This window comes from Pseudophryne corroboree, chromosome 7 (assembly GCF_028390025.1).
Source record: "Pseudophryne corroboree isolate aPseCor3 chromosome 7, aPseCor3.hap2, whole genome shotgun sequence".
NCBI classification, from domain to species: domain Eukaryota; kingdom Metazoa; phylum Chordata; class Amphibia; order Anura; family Myobatrachidae; genus Pseudophryne; species Pseudophryne corroboree.
Genome location: NC_086450.1, coordinates 446,351,790 through 446,371,973, shown reverse-complemented (window position 1 = coordinate 446,371,973; position 20,184 = coordinate 446,351,790). Strand labels below are relative to the sequence as shown.

Sequence of the window (20,184 nt, the reverse complement as noted above, 5' to 3'; positions counted from 1 at the left end):
AAAGAGGGGGGGGGGGGGTGCTTCCCCCCCCCCTTCCCCCCTCGTTTAGATTCTGCACACACGCAGAGCAGCAGTGGGAAAGTCCTTCCCCCCAACCAGTCACCTCCAGGTGGACCTCAGTGCCCGAAAGGCAGAACTGTCCCGACAAAATGTGGATGGTTGAGGGGGGATAGATGGATGGATGGATGGATAGATACATAGGGTTATGGATCAATGGGTCGACCTAAAAAAGGTCAACATGCACAAAGGGGGTCATTCCGAGTTGTTCGCTCGTTATATTTTTCTCGCAACGGAGCGATTAGTCGCTAATGCGCATGCGCAATGTCCGCAGTGCGACTGCGCCAAGTAAATTTACTATGCAGTTAGGTATTTTACTCACGGCATTACGAGGTTTTTTCTTCGTTCTGGTGATCGTAATGTGATTGACAGGAAGTGGGTGTTTCTGGCCGGAAACAGGCCGTTTTATGGGTGTGTGCGAAAAACGCTACCATTTCTGGGAAAAACGCGGGAGTGGCTGGAGAAACGGAGGAGTGTCTGGGCGAACGCTGGGTGTGTTTGTGACGTCAAACCAGGAACGAAACTGACTGAACTGATCGCAGATGCCGAGTAAGTCTGGAGCTACTCAGAAACTGCTAAGAAGTGTCTATTCGCAATTCTGATCATCTTTCGTTCGCAATTTTGATAAGCTAAGATTCACTCCCAGTAGGCGGCGGCTTAGCGTGTGCAATGCTGCTAAAAGCAGCTTGCGAGCGAACAACTCGGAATGAGGGCCAAAGTCGACACAGGAAAAGGGTCGACATAGTAAAAATGTTGACACGAGAGAGATTGGTGTCGTTTTCTCCTGAATATGACTGTGAATCCCAATTAGCGCACCGTGTCCGCTTGCATGGCTCGGTTCACTCGCCATGCTGCGGGCAAGTTGACTCACTCTGCTTCTGCTGCGCTCGCCACAGGTTACTATTCCCAATAGACCACGTGGATGGTAAAGTATGAAAAGGTTGAAAATAAAACATTGTTGTAAAAGACCCAGGTTGACCTTTTCCTGTGTCGACCATTGTTATGTCAACCTTTTAGCAATGTCGATCTTATGTCGTATGTATACAGATGATACTCAGATCTACCTGTCCTATTTGTCACCATCTGTATTGGACCGTGTCACTGAATGTTTTTGCTGTTTCATCTTGGATGACGTCTCGCCACTTCAAACTTAATATTTCCAAAACAGAATTAATTATATTTCCACCGGCCAATAGTAGTTACCAACCTGATATCTCTATCACTGTTGATAACTCGGCAATCATCCCTACCCCACAAGCTCGCTGCCTAGGTGTCATACTTGGCTCTGGCCTGTCCCTTGTACCCTGCATTCAATCTGTCTCAAGATCATGTTACATGCATCTAAATAACATATCCAAAATACGACCATATCTTACACAAGACGCAGCAAAACTCTAATCCATGCTCTCATTATCTCCCGCATTGATTATTGTAATAGTCTCCTGACCGGTCTTCCCAAACACAGGCTCTAACCACTACAATCCATTCTAAATGCAGCTGCGAGGCTAATCTTCCTCGCTAGACGTTTATCATCTGCTGATCCGCTCTGTCAGTCCCATTATTATTATTATTATTCTTTATTTATTACTAGTTATTTATATAGCACACACATATTCCGCAGCGCTTTACAGAGAATATTTGGCCATTCACATCAGTCCCTGCCCAAATGGAGTTTACACTCTATATTCCCTACCACATGTACACATTCACGTTAGGGTTAATTTTGTTGGGAGCCAATTAACCTACCAGTATATTTTTTTGGATTGTGGGAGGAAACCAGAGTACCCGGAGGAAACCCACGCAAGTACGGGGAGAATATACAAACTCCACACAGTTAGGGCTATGGTGGGAATCAAACCCATGACCTCAGTGCTGTGAGGCAGTATTGCTAACCATTACACCATCCGTACTGCCCCGTTCTACCATATTCAATATAAAATACTTTTACTCACACACAAGGCTATTAACTGTACTACACCTATGTACATCTCTTCGCTCATCTCAAAATATCTCCCAACCCGACCTCTCCGATCTTCACAAGACCTGCATTTCTCATCCACACTCATTACTCGCTCCCATGCACGATTACAGGACTTTCTTCGGGCTGCACCCACTCTGTGGAATGACCTACCACCGTACAATAATACTGTCCTCTAGTCTACAAACCTTCAAGCGTTCCCTGAAAACTCACCTATTCAGAAAAGATTATTAAATTCCAGAACCGCTCACATTACCTTCATACCTTTCCTATCCAGTTATATCCCCTCTGTACAGTCCACACATATCCTCACATATCTTCTCTTCCTTCACTTTCCCATCCTCCTATGTAGCCATATCATACAGCCCACCGGGAACCTTTGCTATCTGGTGGGCAACTCATACCCTCCAACTGTACCTTTTTGGCAGGTACAGGACCTTTTTTTTATGGTCTGTACTGATTTTTGGCTCTCCAAACTTCCATTGAAAGTATAGGAAAAGGGGCGTGGCTGCACCCCCTTTACCCGTGACCACGCCCCCTTTCCTAATTTGTACCGATTTTTATGTTTAAAATGTTGGAGGGTATGGCAGTAGATAACACCTATCCTTGTGTATCAATGCCTATTTCCCCATAGATTGTAAACTTGCGAGCAGGGCCCTCCTACCTCTATGACTGTCTGTTATTATCCAGTTGGTTTTATCATTGTGTCCAGTTGTAAAGCTGCAATGGAAATAAATAAATAGGTATGTTATTTCCCAGCCCAGGGGTCAGCATGTGTGACAGAGAAGGGTTAACCCCTCTCCTATCCGCAGTGACCAACATCTGGTAATGATCAGGGCCTCTCTCTACCCCCATCCCTAATCCCTGCAGTGGGGAAGGATCCTAAAGCCGATCAGGGTGTTTTATAGCAGCGTGCACATTAAAGGTTTCGGATTTCAGAGGAAAGTAAGAGACATTTCTTCTTCTATGCTGGCTTTCTGGGAATGAGAGCGAGGAGAAGAGGAAGCTGGGCTGTGGCCTTCACAGAAATTAGGCCAGACATGCGTTGGAGGAGACAGGATGCTCAGTAAGTTCCAGCAGGGGCCTATAGTTCTGTATGGTGGTGGTGGGGCGGTGAGGATGATGCACAGTCTGCAGACTTGGGTAGCAGTGATAGGACACAGCCAGACCCTGCTCAGCTCACAGGACACTGTTACACAGGGCAGGGTACAGAAGACAGTCCGGCTGCATTGCTAGTTATCAGCAATAGCTGGGCTCAGTGAGTGGGGACACAGTCAGCTTGCCTTGTCTTATTGCTTAGGCTGCGGCGTGTAAGGGGCAGCGTCGCTCTGATGTCACATTACTGTGTCTCATCTGTGCACCAGTGCGCTTCTCACATGTACAGAAGTTCTGTCTGTCTATTATATAGTGTCTCATATAGTGTGCGCTCTCTCTCTCTCTCTCTCTCTCTCTCTCTCTCTCTCTCTCTCTCTCTCTCTCGTTACCAGTATGTATATTGTACCTACTTAACCTACTTAGTAGGTAGCGCTTCACAGTGACTAATCACTCACATCTCTCCCTGACACAGTGGAGCTTTCAATATATTATTCCTGCCACATCTACACATCAGGGTTACCTTAATCAGAAGACTATCTATCTATCTATCTATCTATCTATCTGTCTGTCTGTCTGTCTGTCTGTCTGTCTGTCTGTCTGTCTGTCTGTCTGTCTATATGCTATCTATTTAAAACTGTAATATCTATCTATTTATCTATCTATCTTATAGTTATCTATCTATCTATCTATCTATCTATCTATCTTTCGATCTATCGTCTATCTAATATCTATCTAAAAATCTAATATGTATTTATTGAAATATCTCATATCTATTTAAATATATTCTATCTCAATACTTCATATCTATCTATCTATCTCTATCTATCTATCTATCTATCTATCTATCTATCTATCTATCTATCTATCTATCTTGTCTATATGCTATCTATTTAAAACTGTAATATCTATCTATCTATTTTATAGCTATCTATCTATCTATCTATCTATCTATCTATCTATCTATCTATCTATCTATCTATCTATCTTTCTAGCTATCTTTCGATCTATTGTCTATCTAATAGCTATCTATCTAAAAATCTAATATGTGTTTATTTATTTATCTGAATATCTAATATCTATTTAAATATATTCTATCTCAATACCTCCTATCTATCTATCTATCTATCTATCTATCTATCTATCTATCTATCTATCTATCTATCTATCTATCTATCTATCTATCTAGAAATGTCATCTCTATCTATTTTATACTTGCCTACCCTCCCGGATCGGCCTGGAGCCCCCCCTCCTTCCCCAACAGGTTGGCTAGTCTGCCGCAGCAATGCAGCCCCCCTGGCTGCCACCCAATTACACAGCACAAGTGGGCAGTTCAAAAGGACAATTTACATGATTTGTGCTGGATTGCATCATATCAGCATTGCTGTAATATCAGCATTGTATAGCAGGGGCGTGGCCACGATGACATTACTGCCATACCCCTGTGCTGCCTCCTACTCTGAGACATGCCTCCTATGGCACATCACACTCGCCCACCCAGCCCCTTGCTGCTCCGAGATGACTGCCCAATCCCAGAGTGGCAGCCGGAATGTCAGCAACCCTGATCTATTTATCTAACTCAAGATCTCATATCTATCTATCTACCTCATTATCACTACCAGTTATTTATATAGTGTACACAGATTCTGCAGCGCTTTACAGAGAATATTTGGCCATTCACATCAGTCACTGCCCCAGTGGAGCTTACAATCATTGGCGTTTCTATACTGGGTGCAATGGGTGCGGTGCACATGGGCCCTTGGGTAACACTGTGGTAACAAGAACAAAAATAACACCTACCTACTAAATGGGGTAAAATTAGGGGATTCTGTACTGGAAAAGGACTTAGGTGTCCTCATAGATAGCAAACTGAGCAGTAGTACCCAAAGTAGGACTGCAGCAAAGAAGGCTAATAAGATATTAGCATGCATAAAACGGGGAATTGATGCTAGGGACAAGAGTATTATACTCCCATTATATAAATCACTTGTGAGGCCACACCTTGAATACTGTGTACAATTCTGGGCACCTTGCTACAAAAAGGATATCCTGGAGCTAGAAAAGGTTCAAAGGCGGGCGACCAAACTAATTAAGGGTATGGAGACACTGGAATACGAGGAAAGGCTTGCAAGACCAGGCATGTTTACACTGGAAAAGAGGAGATTAAGAGGGGACATGATCAACATTTACAAATATATAAGGGGACAATATACAGATCTTGCGCAGTACCTGTTTTAGGTTAGATCAACACAGAGAACTCGTGGACACTCGCTCAGGTTAGAGGAGAGGAGATTCTGCACAATACGGTATAAAGGCTTTTTTACGGTAAGGACGATACGTGTTTGGAATTCCCTGCCTGAGGGAGTTGTAATGGCCGACTCAGTCAACATCTTTAAGAATGGGTTAGATAAATTCCTAATGGATAAGGACATCCAGGGTTACGGGGCATAGTCACGCACTATGGTTATTATAAAAAAGAGGGGTAAAACGTAACGGCAGTCATCAACTTCAGTCAAAATTTTATACAAAATAATCGTGCATAGGAGACCACAAATAGGTTGAACTCGATGGACAATTGTCTTTTTTCAACCTTAGATACTATGTTACTATGTATCTATCTAAAAAAAAAAATTATATCATCTAGTGAGTATGTCTGAATGATGAACTATGCGAGCACCCTCTGGTCGTGTTCTCATTCATGCATTATCTTCCCTATTAATGTATATATATATATATATATATATATATATATATATATATATATATAATTTTTTATTTTTCTTGCAAACATTGTGATAATTAGTAGATATCCTGTGAGTCATTCCCATTGAGGCATCTGAATTGCAGAGTTGTTGCTGCATTTGTGGAGGAGTGACAGATCGGGACAGACATGTAAAGCTTCTCTACGCTGCTCTCTAGAGACATCCTAACCTGGGAAAATCTGTTTATGGTTAGTATGAAAATGTGTACTTATCTCATCTTTTTCTCCTTGCCCCTCTTGTCACCATCATATTCCCCTCCTTACCCCTCTGTCACCATCATCTTTACCTCCTTGCCCCTCTGTCACCATCTTTCCCTCCTTGCCCCTCTGTCACCATCATCTTTCCCTCCTTACCCCTCCGTCACCATCATCTTTCCCTCCTTGCCCCTCTGTCACTATCATCTTTCCCTCCTTGCCCCTCTGTCACCATCATCTTTCCCTCCTTAACCATCTGTCTCTATCATCTTTCCCCCCTTACCCCTCTGTCACCATCATCTTTCCCTCCTTACCCCTCTGTCACCATCATCTTTACCTCCTTGCCCCTCTGTCACCAGCATCTTGCCCTCCTTGCCCCTCTGTCACCAGCATCTTTCCCTCCTTGCCCCTCTGTCACCATCATCTTTCCCCCTTACCCCTCTGTCACCAGCATCTTTCCCTCCTTACCCCTCTTTCACCATCATCTTTACCTCCTTGCCCCTCTGTCACCATCATCTTTCCCTCCTTAACCATCTGTCTCTATCATCTTTCCCTCCTTACCCCTCTGTCACCATCATCCTTCCCTCCTTACCCCTCTGTCACCATCATCTTTCCCTCCTTACCTCTCTGTCACCAGCATCTTTCCCTCCTTACCCCTCTGTCACCATCATCTTTACCTCCTTGCCCCTCTGTCACCAGCATCTTTCCCTCCTTGCCCCTCTGTCACCATCATCTTTCCCTCCTTAACCATCTGTCTCTATCATCTTTCCCTCCTTACCCCTCTGTCACCATCATCTTTCCCTCGTTACCCCTCTGTCACCATCATCTTTCCCTCCTTACCTCTCTGTCACCATCATCTTTACCTCCTTGCCCCTCTGTCACCAGCATCTTTCCCTCCTTGCCCCTCTGTCACCATCATCTTTCCCTCCTTGCCCCTCTGTCACAGGCATCTTTCCCTCCTTACCCCTCTGTTACCATCATCTTTACCTCCTTGCCCCTCTGTCACCAGCATCTTTCCCTCCTTGCCCCTCTGTCACCATCATCTTTCCCTCCTTACCCCTCTGTCACCATAATCTTTCCCTCCTTACCTCTCTGTCACTATCATCTTTCCCTCCTTACCCCTCCGTCACCATCATCTTTCCCTCCTTACCCCTCTGTTACTATCATCTTTCCCTCCTTGCCCCTCTGTCACCATCATCTTTCCCTCCTTGCCCCTCTGTCACCATCATCTTTCCCTCCTTAACCATCTGTCTCTATCATCTTTCCCTCCTTACCCCTCTGTCACCATCATCTTTCCCTCCTTGCCCCTCTGTCACCATCATCTTTCCCTCCTTAACCATCTGTCTCTATCATCTTTCCCTCCTTACCCCTCTGTTACCAACATCTTTCCCTCCTTACCCCTCTGTCACCATCATCTTTCCCTCATTACCCCTCTGTCACTATCATCTTTCCCTCCTTGCCCCTCTATCATCATAATATTTCCCTTCTTGCCCCTCTGTCATCATCATCTTTCCCTCCTTGACCCTCTGTCACGATCATCTTTCCCTCCTTACCCCTCTGTCACTATCATCTTTCCCTCCTTGCCCCTCTGTCACCATCATCTTTCCCTTCTTGCCCCTCTGTCACTATCATCTTTCCCTCCTTGCCCCTCTGTCACTATCATCTTTCCCTCCTTGCCCCTCTGTCACCATAATTTTTCCCTCCTTACCCCTCTGTCACTATCATCTTTCCCTCCTTGCCCCTCTGTCACCATCATCTTTCCCTTCTTGCCCCTCTGTCACCATCATCTTTCCCTTCTTGCCCCTCTGTCACCATCATCTTTCCCTCCTTGCCCCTCTGTCACCATCAACTTTCCCTCCTTGCCCCTCTGTCACCATCATCTTTCCCTCCTTAACCGTCTGTCTCTATCATCTTTCCCTCCTTACCTCTCTGTCACCATCATCTTTCCCTCCTTACCCCTCTGTCACCATCATCTTTCCCTCCTTACCCCTCTGTCACCATCATCTTTCCCTCCTTGCCCCTCTGTCACCATCAACTTTCCCTCCTTGCCCCTCTGTCACCATCATCTTTCCCTCCTTAACCGTCTGTCTCTATCATCTTTCTCTCCTTACCTCTCTGTCACCATCATCTTTCCCTCCTTACCCCTCTGTCACCATCATCTTTCCCTCCTTACCCCTCTGTCACTATCATCTTTCCCTCCTTGCCCCTCTGTCACTATCATCTTTCCCTCCTTACCCCTCTGTCACCATCATCTTTCCCTCCTTGACCCTCTGTCACCAGCATGTTTACCTCCTTGCCCCTCTGTCACTATCATCTTTCCCTCCTTGCCCCTCTGTCACCATCATCTTTCCCTTCTTGCCCCTCTGTCACTATCATCTTTCCCTCCTTGCCCCTCTGTCACCATAATTTCTCTATCGTCCTAGTGGATGCTGGGGTTCCTGAAAGGACCATGGGGAATAGCGGCTCCGCAGGAGACAGGGCACAAAAGTAAAGCTTTCCGATCAGGTGGTGTGCACTGGCTCCTCCCCCTATGACCCTCCTCCAAGCCAGTTAGATTTTTGTGCCCGGCCGAGAAGGGTGCAATCTAGGTGGCTCTCCTAAAGAGCTGCTTAGAAAAGTTTAGCTTAGGTTTTTTATTTTACAGTGAGTCCTGCTGGCAACAGGATCACTGCAACGAGGGACTTAGGGGAGAAGAAGTGAACTCACCTGCGTGCAGGATGGATTGGCTTCTTGGCTACTGGACATCAGCTCCAGAGGGACGATCACAGGTACAGCCTGGATGGTCACCGGAGCCTTGCCGCCGGCCCCCTTGCAGATGCTGAAGTAAGAAGAGGTCCAGAATCGGCGGCAGAAGACTTCTCAGTCTTCTTAAGGTAGCGCACAGCACTGCAGCTGTGCGCCATTTTCCTCTCAGCACACTTCACACGGCAGTCACTGAGGGTGCAGGGCGCTGGGAGGGGGGCGCCCTGGGAGGCAAATGAATACCTATTTTGGCTAAAAATACCTCACATATAGCCTCCGGAGGCTATATGGAGATATTTAACCCCTGCCAGAATCCGTTAAGAGCGGGAGACGAGGCCGCCGAAAAAGGGGCGGGGCCTATCTCCTCAGCACACAGCGCCATTTTCCCTCACAGAAAGGCTGGAGGGAAGGCTCCCAGGCTCTCCCCTACACTGCACTACAGAAACAGGGTTAAAACAGAGAGGGGGGGCACTAATTTGGCGTTAGAAATATATAAAAAAGATGCTATAAGGGAAAACACTTATATAAGGTTGTCCCTATATAATTATAGCGTTTTTGGTGTGTGCTGGCAAACTCTCCCTCTGTCTCTCCAAAGGGCTAGTGGGTCCTGTCCTCTATCAGAGCATTCCCTGTGTGTGTGCTGTGTGTCGGTACGTGTGTGTCGACATGTAGGAGGACGATGTTGGTGAGGAGGCGGAGCAATTGCCTGTAATGGTGATGTCACTCTCTAGGGAGTCGACACCGGAATGGATGGCTTATTTAGGGAATTACGTGATAATGTCAACACGCTGCAAGGTCGGTTGACGACATGAGACGGCCGACAAACAATTAGTACCGGTCCAGACGTCTCAAAAACACCGTCAGGGGTTTTAAAACGCCCGTTTACTTTAGTCGGTCGACACAGACACAGACAGGGACACTGAATCCAGTGTCGACGGTGAATAAACAAACGTATTCCTTATTAGGGCCACACGTTAAAGGCAATGAAGGAGGTGTTACATATTTCTGATACTACAAGTACCACAAAAGAGGGTATTATGTGGGATGTGAAAAAACTACCATAGTTTTTCCTGAATCAGATAAATTAAATAAAGTGTGTGATGATGCGTGGGTTCCCCCCGATAGAAAATTATGGGCGGTATACCCTTTCCCGCCAGAAGTTAGGGCGCGTTGGGAAACACCCCTTAGGGTGGATAAGGCGCTCACACGCTTATCAAAACAAGTGACGGTACCGTCTATAGATAGGGCCGTCCTCAAGGACCAGCTGACAGGAGGCTGGAAAATATCATAAAAAGTATATACACACATACTGGTGTTATACTGCGACCAGCGATCGCCCCAGCCTGGATGTGCAGAGCTGGGGTGGCTTGGTCGGATTCCCTGACTAAAAATATTGATACCCTTGACAGGGACAGTATTTTATTGACTATAGAGCATTTAAAGGATGCATTTCTATATATGCGAGATGCACAGAGGGATATTTGCACTCTGGCATCATGAGTAAATGCGATGTTCATAACTGCCAGAAGATGTTATGGACACGACAGTGGTCAGGTGATGCAGATTCCAAACGGCACAAAGGTGTATTGCCGTATAAAGGAAGAGGAGTTATTTGGGGTCGGTCCATCGGACCTGGTGGCCACGGCAACTGCTGGAAAATCCACCGTTTTTTACCCTAAGTCACATCTCTGCAGAAAAAGACACCGTCTTTTCAGCCTCAGTCCTTTCGTCCCTATAAGATCATATCTGCCCAGGGATAGAGGAAAGGGAAGAAGACTGCAGCAGGCAGCCCATTCCCAGGAACAGAAGCGTTCCACCGCTTCTGACAAGTTCTCAGCATGGCGCTGAGACCGTACAGGACCCCTGGATCCTACAAGTAGTATCCCAGGGGTACAGATTGGAATGTCGAGACGTTTCCCCTTCGCAGGCTCCTGAAGTCTGCTTTACCAAGGTCTCCCTCCGACAAGGAGGCAGTATGGAAAAAAAAAAAAAAAATTCACAAACTGTATTCCCAGCAGGTGATAATTAAATTACCCCTCCTACTACAAGAAAAGGGGTATTATTCCACACTATATTGTGGTACTGAAGCCAGAAGGCTAGGTGAGACTTATTCTAAAAAAATTTTTTTTGAACACTTACAAAGGTTCAAATCAAGATGGAATCACTCAGAGCAGTGATAACGAACCAGGAAGAAGGGGACTATATAGTGTCCCGGGACATCAGGTATGCTTACCTCTAGGTCCCAAATTTGCCCTTCTCACTAAGGGTACCTCAGGTTCGTGGTGCAGAACTGTCACTATCAGTTTCAGACGCTGCCGTTTGGATTGTCCACGGCACCCCGGGTCTTTACCAAGGTAATGGCCGAAATGATGATTCTTCTTCGAAGAAAAGGCGTCTTAATTATCCCTTACTTGGACGATCTCCTGATAAGGGCATAGTCCAGGGAACAGTTGGAGGTCGGAGTAGCACTATCTCGGATACTGCTACAACAGCACGGGTGGATTCTAAATATTCCAAAATCGCAGCTGATCCCGACGACACGTCTGCTGTGCCTAGGGATGATTCTGGACACAGTCCAGAAAAAGGTGTTTCTCCCGGAAGAGAAAGCCAGGGAGTTATCCGAGCTAGTCAGGAACCTCCTAAAAACAGTGCATCATTGCACAAGGGTCCTGGTAAAAAATGGTGGCTTCCTACGAAGCAATTCCATTCGGCAGATTTCACGCAAGATCTTTTCAGTGGGATCTGCTGGACAAATGGTCCGGATCGCATCTTCAGATGCATCAGCGGATAACCCTATATCCAAGGACAAGGGTGTCTCTCCTGTGGTGGTTATAGAGTGCTCATCTTCTAGAGGGCCGCAGATTCGGCATTCAGGATTGGATGCTGGTGACCACGGAGCCCAGCCCGAGAGGCTGGGGAGCAGTCACACAAGGAAAAAAAAACAATTTCCAGGGAGTGTGATCAAGTCTGGAGACTTTTCTCCACATAAATATACTGGAGCTAAGGGTAAATTTATAATGCTCTAAGCTTAGCAAGACCTCTGCTTCAAGGTCAGCCGGTATTGATCCAGTGGGAAAAACATCACGGCAGTCGCCCACGTAAACAGACAGGGCGACACAAGAAGCAGGAGGGCAATGGCAAAAACTGCAAGGACTTTTCGCTGGGCGGAAAATCATGTGATAGCACTGTCAGCAGTGTTTCATCCCGGGAATGGAAACTGGGAAGCAGACTTCCTCAGCAGGCACGACCTCCACCCGGGAGAGTGGAAACTTCATCGGGAAGTTTTTTCCACATGATTGTAAACCGTTGGGAAATACCAAAGGTGGACATGATGGCGTCCCGTCTGAACAAAAAACGGGACAGGTATTGCGCCAGGTCAAGAGACCCTCAGGCAATAGCTGTGGACGTTCTGGTAACACAGTGGGTGTACCAGTCGGTGTATGTGTTCCCTCCTCTGCTTCTCATACCTAAGGTGCTGAGAATTATAAGACGTAGAGGAGTAAGAACTATACTCATGGCTCCGGATTGGCCAAGAAGGACTTGGTACCCGGAACTTCAAGAGATGCTTACAGAGGTCTTATGGCCTCTGCCGCTAAGAAGGGACTTGCTTCAGCAAGTACCATGTCTGTTCCAAGACTTACCGCAGCTGCGTTTGTCGGCATGGCGGTGGAAAGCCGGATCCTAAGGGAAAAAGGCATTCCGGAAGAGGTCATTCCTACCCTGGTCAAAGCCAGAAAGGAGGTGACCGCACAACATTATCACCACATGTGGCGAAAATATGTTGCGTGGTGTGAGGCCAGGAAGGCCCCACAAAGAAATTTCAACTCGGTCGTTTCCTGCATTTCCTGCAAACAGGAGTGTCTATGGGCCTCAAATTGGGGTCCATTAAGGTTCAAATTTCGGCCCTGTCGATTTTCTTCCAGAAAGAATTGGCTTCAGTTCCTGAAGTCCAGAAGTTTGTCAAGGGAGTATTGCATATACAACCCCCTTTTGTGCCTCCAGTGGCACTGTGGGATCTCAACGTAGTTCTGCGATTCCTCAAATCACATTGGTTTAAAACCAGTCAAATCTGTGGATTTGAAGCATCTCACATGAAAAGTGACCATGCTCTTGGCCCTGGCCTGGACCAGGCGAGTGTCAAATTGGTGGTTTTTTTTTTTTCTCAAAAAAGCCCATATCTGTTTGTCCATTCGGACAGGGCAGAGCTGCGGACTCGTCCCCAGTTCTCTCCCTAAGGTGGTGTCAGTGTTTCACCTGAACCAGCTTATTGTGGTGCCTTGCACCTACTAGGGACTTGGAGGACTCCAAGTTGCTAGATGTTGTCAGGGCCCTGAAAATATGTTCCAGGACGGCTGGAGTCAGGAAAACTGACTTGCTGTTATCCTGTATGCACCCAACAAACTGGGTGCTCTTGCTTCTAAGCAGACTATTGCTAGTTGGATGTGTAATACAATTCAGCTTGCACATTCTGTGGCAGACCTGCCACAGCCAAAATATGTAAATGCCCATTCCACAAGGAAGGTGGGCTCATCTTGGGCGGCTGCCCGAGGGGTCTCGGCTTTACAACTTTGCCGAGCAGCTACTTGGTCAGGGGCAAACACGTTTGCTAAATTCTACAAATTTGATACCCTGGCTGAGGAGGACCTGGAGTTCTCTCATTCGGTGCTGCAGAGTCATCCGCACTCTCCCGCCCGTTTGGGAGCTTTGGTATAATCCCCATGGTCCTTTCAGGAACCCCAGCATCCACTAGGACGATAGAGAAAATAAGAATTTACTTACCGATAATTCTATTTCTCGGAGTCCGTAGTGGATGCTGGGCGCCCATCCTAAGTGCGGATTATCTGCAATACTTGTACATAGTTACAAAAATCGGGTTATTATTGTTGTGAGCCATCTTTTCAGAGGCTCCGCTGTTATCATACTGTTAACTGGGTTTAGATCACAAGTTGTACGGTGTGATTGGTGTGGCTGGTATGAGTCTTACCCGGGATTCAAAATTCCTCCCTTATTGTGTACGCTCGTCCGGGCACAGTACCTAACTGGCTTGGAGGAGGGTCATAGGGGGAGGAGCCAGTGCACACCACCTGATCGGAAAGCTTTACTTTTGTGCCCTGTCTCCTGCGGAGCCGCTATTCCCCATGGTCCTTTCAGGAACCCCAGCATCCACTACGGACTCCGAGAAATAGAATTATCGGTAAGTAAATTATTATTTTTTCCCTCCTTACCCCTCTGTCACTATCATCTTTCCCTCCTTGCCCCTCTGTCACCATCATCTTTCCCTCCTTGACCCTCTGTCACCATCATCTTTCCCTTCTTGCCCCTCGGTCACCATCATCTTTCCCGCCTTGCCCCTCTGTCACTGTCATCTTTCCCTCCTTGCCCCTCTGTCACCATCATCTTTCCCTCCTTGCCCCTCGGTCACCATCATCTTTCCGTCCTTACCCCTCTGTCACCATCATCTTTCCCTCCTTGCCCCTCTGTCACCGTCATCTTTCCCTCCTTACCCCTCTGTCACCATCATCTTTCCCTCCTTGCCCCTCTGTCACCATCATCTTTCCCTTACATTGTTGTCATTTGTCATTGTCAGACAAATGTTACATTTTGAAAGACATCTGCTGCTGATGCCTGACACCGGCACCTGGCTTTGTCAGTCATGCGCGACAATATGTAGTCATTTTGTCGGCTGCCACAATGTCAACAGTCACACAGATCGACATTGTAATGACGACGGGTATAATGCTGACGTGATTAAAATGTCAACACCTTCAAAATTTCCACTAACTTAAAATGTTGACACATGAAATGTCGACACCGTCAAAATGTCAACAGGATACATTTTAGAGATAGGGCTTAAAGTTAGGGTTAGGCGGAATATTTGGTGTCGTTATATACCTGTCTACAGTTTGACTGTCGTCATTTTCAACAAGTCGACATTTCATCATTTTGTCATATTGTGGGGGAGATGTACTAAGCCTTGGAGAAATATAAAGTGGACAGAGATAAAGTACCAGCCAATCAGCTCCTAACTCCAATATTACAGACTGGGTTTAAAAAATGACAATAAGAAGCTGATTGGTTGGTAGTTTATCTCACTCCACTTTATCACACTCCAAGGCTTAGTACATAGTCCCGATAAGATGTTGACATTTTGTCTGTCGACATTTTGCACCTGTCAACATTACCGTGTCATTATGGTGTGTTGACGGAACATACCGAACCAATGTGTCAGACATTTCATGATGTCCCTAAAACATGGACCAAACTTTTGTTATATACAAGAAGAATATATAATTATTTTTATATACATTTTCATTCTACGTACATTTTGAAAGACAGCACTTTTTTAGTATCCTTCTTCAGGCTTAACTTAGCTTTCTTAATTTAAGGTTAAAGGTGGAAATCTGAAAATTTGTTGATTTAAATGAATTATTTTTTTCTCAGATCTGTGATATCCCCAGACACGCCGCTGCTTATAGCAGATAACCCATTGCTGGACCACCGCTCCTGTGTGATGCTCCATTTTGTATTCCCATGTTCCACCATTCCACTGAATGACACTAACTTCCTATTCAAAACCATCTCCCCACCTTTATTACAAGAGAGGGTGAGGGTTTGCTAAGTCCCAGGCAGAGGCACCAATATGGTATCTTCAAAGTCCCTGCTGATAGTGTTGGCATGGACCCTTTGTGTGGTCAACGGCCAGAACCTTATTAAGAACCCCAAGGAGATAAATTTGGAAGGACGACTCCTGATAAGTGAGGTGAACCCGGACAACCCTGGTCATGACACATCTGAGTTCATCGAGCTCCGCCATACTAGCGGACAAAATTTCTCACTCAATGGCTACACGTTAGTCTTCTACAATGGCAAAACGAACACTGCCTACAAAGTGTTAAACTTAACAGGGTACTCCACAGACAAAAAAGGGTTCTTCTTAATTGGGTCCTCGGATGTCAAACCTAAGCCCGCCGTTATCCTGCCTCCCAACAGCATCCAGAACGGACCTGATGCCATAGCGCTTTATTTTGGAAAGGGACCCTACAAAGAATCCATGTATGTAACCCGTGATGGATTAGTGGATGTCCTGGTGCATAAGTCCAAGAGCTTTGATCAGGCGGATGTCCTTCTAAGCTCCCTCACTCCCGGGGCTGAGGCCTTCTTAGAGGACGCCAGCTTCCACACCTCAGATGAGTCCATGGGAAGATGTCTGGACATAGATGGCCGGTGGACCTTCCATATGACGCATCTGTCACCAGGGACTGAAAATCACTGCAAGGTCTTTCCAGTAATGATAAACGAAGTGTCCTCACCTTATGCTACGGATCTGTATGTAGAAATCCGTGGACCACCATCTTTTCTTCTCTCTGGCCTGACCCTAGCATTTATCAGTGGGATGGATAAAGAGGTTTATTACTCTACGGACATTAGGGGTCAAACCGATGCCAGTGGGCTGTTTCTGCTTGTGAATGAGAAGCATGATAATAGAGGTAAGTACATTTTTGTAACACTAGTTTATAGCTTTATCTTGTTTTATGAATAATATGTAGCATCATTTTTGGTGCTGTGTCTGTCACAAGCAACGTCTTTCTTCTCTGTTTTCTCACCAGCCCAGCAGACACTGGCCGACGCAGCCCGATTACACACCAAGGGGGGTGGCGCGGTAGCCCTGTACATGGGGAAGAGCAGTGACTCTTTCCAAAAGAGCCGGTATACCACCAGCGGTTTGGTTAATGCCTTAGTGTACGGTGACTATGAGGACATGGCATTTCATAACCTTCAGGACCTGGTCATGGGCAATAATATAATTTACTGGCACAACTGGTAAGAGAGGAAACTTCTGTCTCCTATAATTGGAATCATGGGGGGAATTGTATCAAACCTTCTAAAGAGTGGAGAAGTGGACAACTGGAGGAGTTTCCCTAACAACCAATCAATTTATACCTATCATTTTATAGCTTGATCCCGGTAAATGCTAGCTTAAAGCTGATTGGTTGCTATGACCAACTTCTTCATTTCTCCACTTCTCCACTTATTTTAAAAATTAAGACATTTCCACTTTAGTCCATTAACGTTTCCTTGCTTATGGACATGCGGCGGGATTTAATGGAGTCCGAGATCGCTGTTGGTGCGGGATGACGGTCGATCTCGTACGTTTTTTTTTAAAGGGGTAATCACTTACAAGGCATGGTTTTGCCCCTTTAAAAAACCATCAGAGATGAGGCGGCATCCCGCACCTCCGGCGATCTCGGACTGCATTACACCCCGCCGCTAGTGTCCATTATAAAACATTTTAATTTACCCTTTGAGTAGGTCAGGCTTGGGCAGGGGTATAACAGTACAGCTGTTCGTCTAGAATTTGTTTTTATGTCCTCAGGGATGTAAACATCTCCGCCAGCCTCTGCGCCCAGGGCCAGGATGGGCTGACAGCTTTCATACTTGCAGAAAACACTCCTGGACAGGTTAATGAATGCCCGCCAGTGATCACCCGCCACAATGTCACACTGTGCTTCAGGATACTTACAGGTAACTACACATCTGTTTTCTCTGCCCACGTCTACTGCCTGCATTTTTCACCTTAAAACATAATTTGCTATTTTGTTATAAATACCTCATATCTGCATATCGGGACAAAGATTCTGATCGCTGGACTGTACCCTGCCGAATCGGGACTGTCCTGCTGAAATGCGGATGGTTGGGATTTAGGTGGGGTATGTTCAAACTGAAATCTAAATGACAGTGTAAAAATAAAGCTGTCTAACATTTGTGGCATACATGCAAAAGCAGCCAGTATTTACCCTGCACAGAACAATATAACCCACCCAAATCTAAATCTATCTGCCCCACCTGCAGTGCAACATGGTTTTGCCCAGTTGCTTGCTTTTTTTGCTTTACTTACAAACATGAATCAGGCCCACTGGGCATTAGTATATGAATGCCTGGGCTGAGACCTCCGCAGGTGTTTTCCAATGCGTTCGCCTCTCTGATTGCAGACTGCTCCGTCTGGCTTGGAGATGAGGTCCTCTCTGAGCTTCTGAAAGCTGTGGTCCAGTCTCTCCAGTCCTTCTGCAGATGTGATGTACATACAAGCTTCTTCTCAGGTGAGATATACTGTAAGCTGAAAGAGGGTTTGGAAAGAGATCAGGGGCAATTTCATACAGATGCAAAGCATACCTGCCAACATTGGGGGGGGTTACCAAAGTAGGCCATGGGGCATAGCTGTGGCACGCTGGGGCATGGCCACTACCTAGTAAGCAAGGCCACCCACCCTTTATGGGGGAGAAAAAGTTATTATGTGAAGGAAGTACCGCCAAACTCTTGCAAACTGGGACGAAGCTCCCAATGCCGGGTGGCGGGACAGTCCTTCATAATCAGGACTGTAACGCTGAAAGTGGAGCGGTTAGGAGGTGTTGCAAAGTGACTGGTCAAAGCCATCTTTGTTGTCCTGGGAAGACCAGAGATGACAAGAAGCTTCCTCTTCCAAATGAGTCGCTTTCTTTACCATGGTCCTCCCAATAAGTCCTGGCTTGATTTGTGCAGAGGCGCTAGGTTGCTACCAGCTGCCAGCTTTCAGTAGGTGGAAGGACTTGAGTAGGAACCATAGAATATATTCTGGAGTTATCCCGTTCTTTGTATAAACTAAATTCACTGAATGTATTTATTTGTGCACAGACGCAAGTCTCACCTGCCAGCCGCGGTTGCTGACGCTGCACGCCAGCCAGAATGTAACATCGGCTCTAGGCGATATAGAGCAATATGCCAGGATGGGAAGTCTTCTCACTGTGCGCAACAAGATCGCTACAGTGACGCCAACCTGCACGCAGCCGACCGCCTTCCCAACGCAGTCTCCAGGTAAAAGACGCTTGTTGAAAAAGTCTGTAGACACAATTGGGGCATTTGTTCACTATTTGATAGTTAGTGACTTAGGGGTCTATTCATGAAGCAGTGAAAAGTGTGAAGAAGTGACCCAGTGGCGAAGTTGCCCATGGCAACCAATCAGCATTGAAGTAACATTTATATTTTGCATACTATAAAATTATACAGAGCAGCTGATTGGTTGCCATGGGCAACTTCTCCACCGGCTCCCTTCTCCACACTATTCACTGCTTCATGAAGAGACCCCTAAGTCACTAACTATCAAATAGTGAACAAATGCCCCAATTGTGAGAACCCCTATATGAAGAAACAAAAGGCTGCAATTTGAGGTGCCATGTATATAATGTGAGACGATGAGGCGCATCCTGCGTAATTTCCCCTCAGTCAGTAGCGGTGTATGTACGTACACTGGATCTCATATACCTTACAGAAGGGCGAGACAACCTGTCACTCTCCATCATTGGCGATAGAATGAGTGATAGGGCATGCTGGGATTTATAATTCCTTAGTGACTGGTCACGGGATACCAAACTCTGCCACTGAGGAACCATTACAAAAAAAAGTATTATCACCGGATATATAAATCCTATTCACTGTATTTTTGCGCACAAAACAAAAGCAAAAAGTGGTAGTTTTGTGATACTTCCCCCTATAACCCAGGACGTTATAGCACATGGTGTAATCTCTGCGGTCTTCTCAGGAAGTGTATTAGGTGCCAGGGACTAAAGTGATAACGTCTTCTGGAATAATGGGGCAGATGTATTAACCTGGAGAAGGCATAAGGAAGTGATAAACCAGTGAAAAGTGTAAGGTGATAAAGGAACCAGCCAATCGGATCCTAACTGTTAATTTACATATTGGAGCTGATTGGCTGGTGTCTTTCACCTTGCACTTATCACTGGTTCCTTATGCCTTCTCCAGGTTAATACATCTGCCCCAATGTGTGTGATGTATTATAGATTATGGCAGGAGGAATGGCCGGGACTGAGCAGTCACACCTCCCTAGGCTTTTGCTGGCACTGGACCTTGAGTTTTCTCTCATTTTGCCCTGGCGGTAACGTGAGGAAGCCAGTGTGGGGGGGTGGGGGGGGGGGTGGCACTAGAGCTGACGGTATAGGACCGTTGCAGATGGGCACTGATAGAGATGGTGGCTATTGATAGCTCTAGTGGCGTGACCTCAGAGATGCAGCCAACTCTGGTAGCAGGCGAAGAGCCACAATTATATCTGAGCACACATCTGCGGCTGGCTGGCATGAACCGGCAAATCAGGCCCTTACTGCGTTACTGCCATAGTAAGTGCTGCCCCGGCAGATGTGATTTTATTATTGTCAATTGATCAGTTTCATCAATTCCACCACTTTAGCCAATCATTGTACCTAAAGTGGGATCATCATCCCCCTCCGACATCTGATTGGACACACGTGTGGCCATTTAGTGCACCGGGAAGTCCCTGAACATGCAGATAATCCTATTTCACGGCGCTCAT

General features: G+C 46.2%; 1 protein-coding gene across 3 annotated transcripts in view; it reads left to right on the top strand.

The window, feature by feature from the left end:
- Positions 1–2,878: 2,878 nt before the first annotated feature.
- The window catches only part of LOC134945606 (uncharacterized), a 55,704-nt gene continuing 38,398 nt past the window's right edge, over positions 2,879–20,184 (top strand). Inside the window, exons 1-7 of one of the 3 annotated variants that reach the window (XM_063935002.1) lie at positions 2,879–3,101; positions 5,975–6,077; positions 15,267–16,312; positions 16,433–16,646; positions 17,200–17,348; positions 17,816–17,923; positions 18,495–18,674. In XM_063935002.1, the coding sequence (XP_063791072.1) occupies positions 15,466–16,312; positions 16,433–16,646; positions 17,200–17,348; positions 17,816–17,923; positions 18,495–18,674 (1,498 nt within the window). In that variant the 5' untranslated portion in view covers positions 2,879–3,101; positions 5,975–6,077; positions 15,267–15,465. The remainder of the gene's footprint in view (positions 3,102–5,974; positions 6,078–15,266; positions 16,313–16,432; positions 16,647–17,199; positions 17,349–17,815; positions 17,924–18,494; positions 18,675–20,184) is intronic. The other 2 variants (XM_063935003.1, XM_063935004.1) reach the window with 2 other exon arrangements.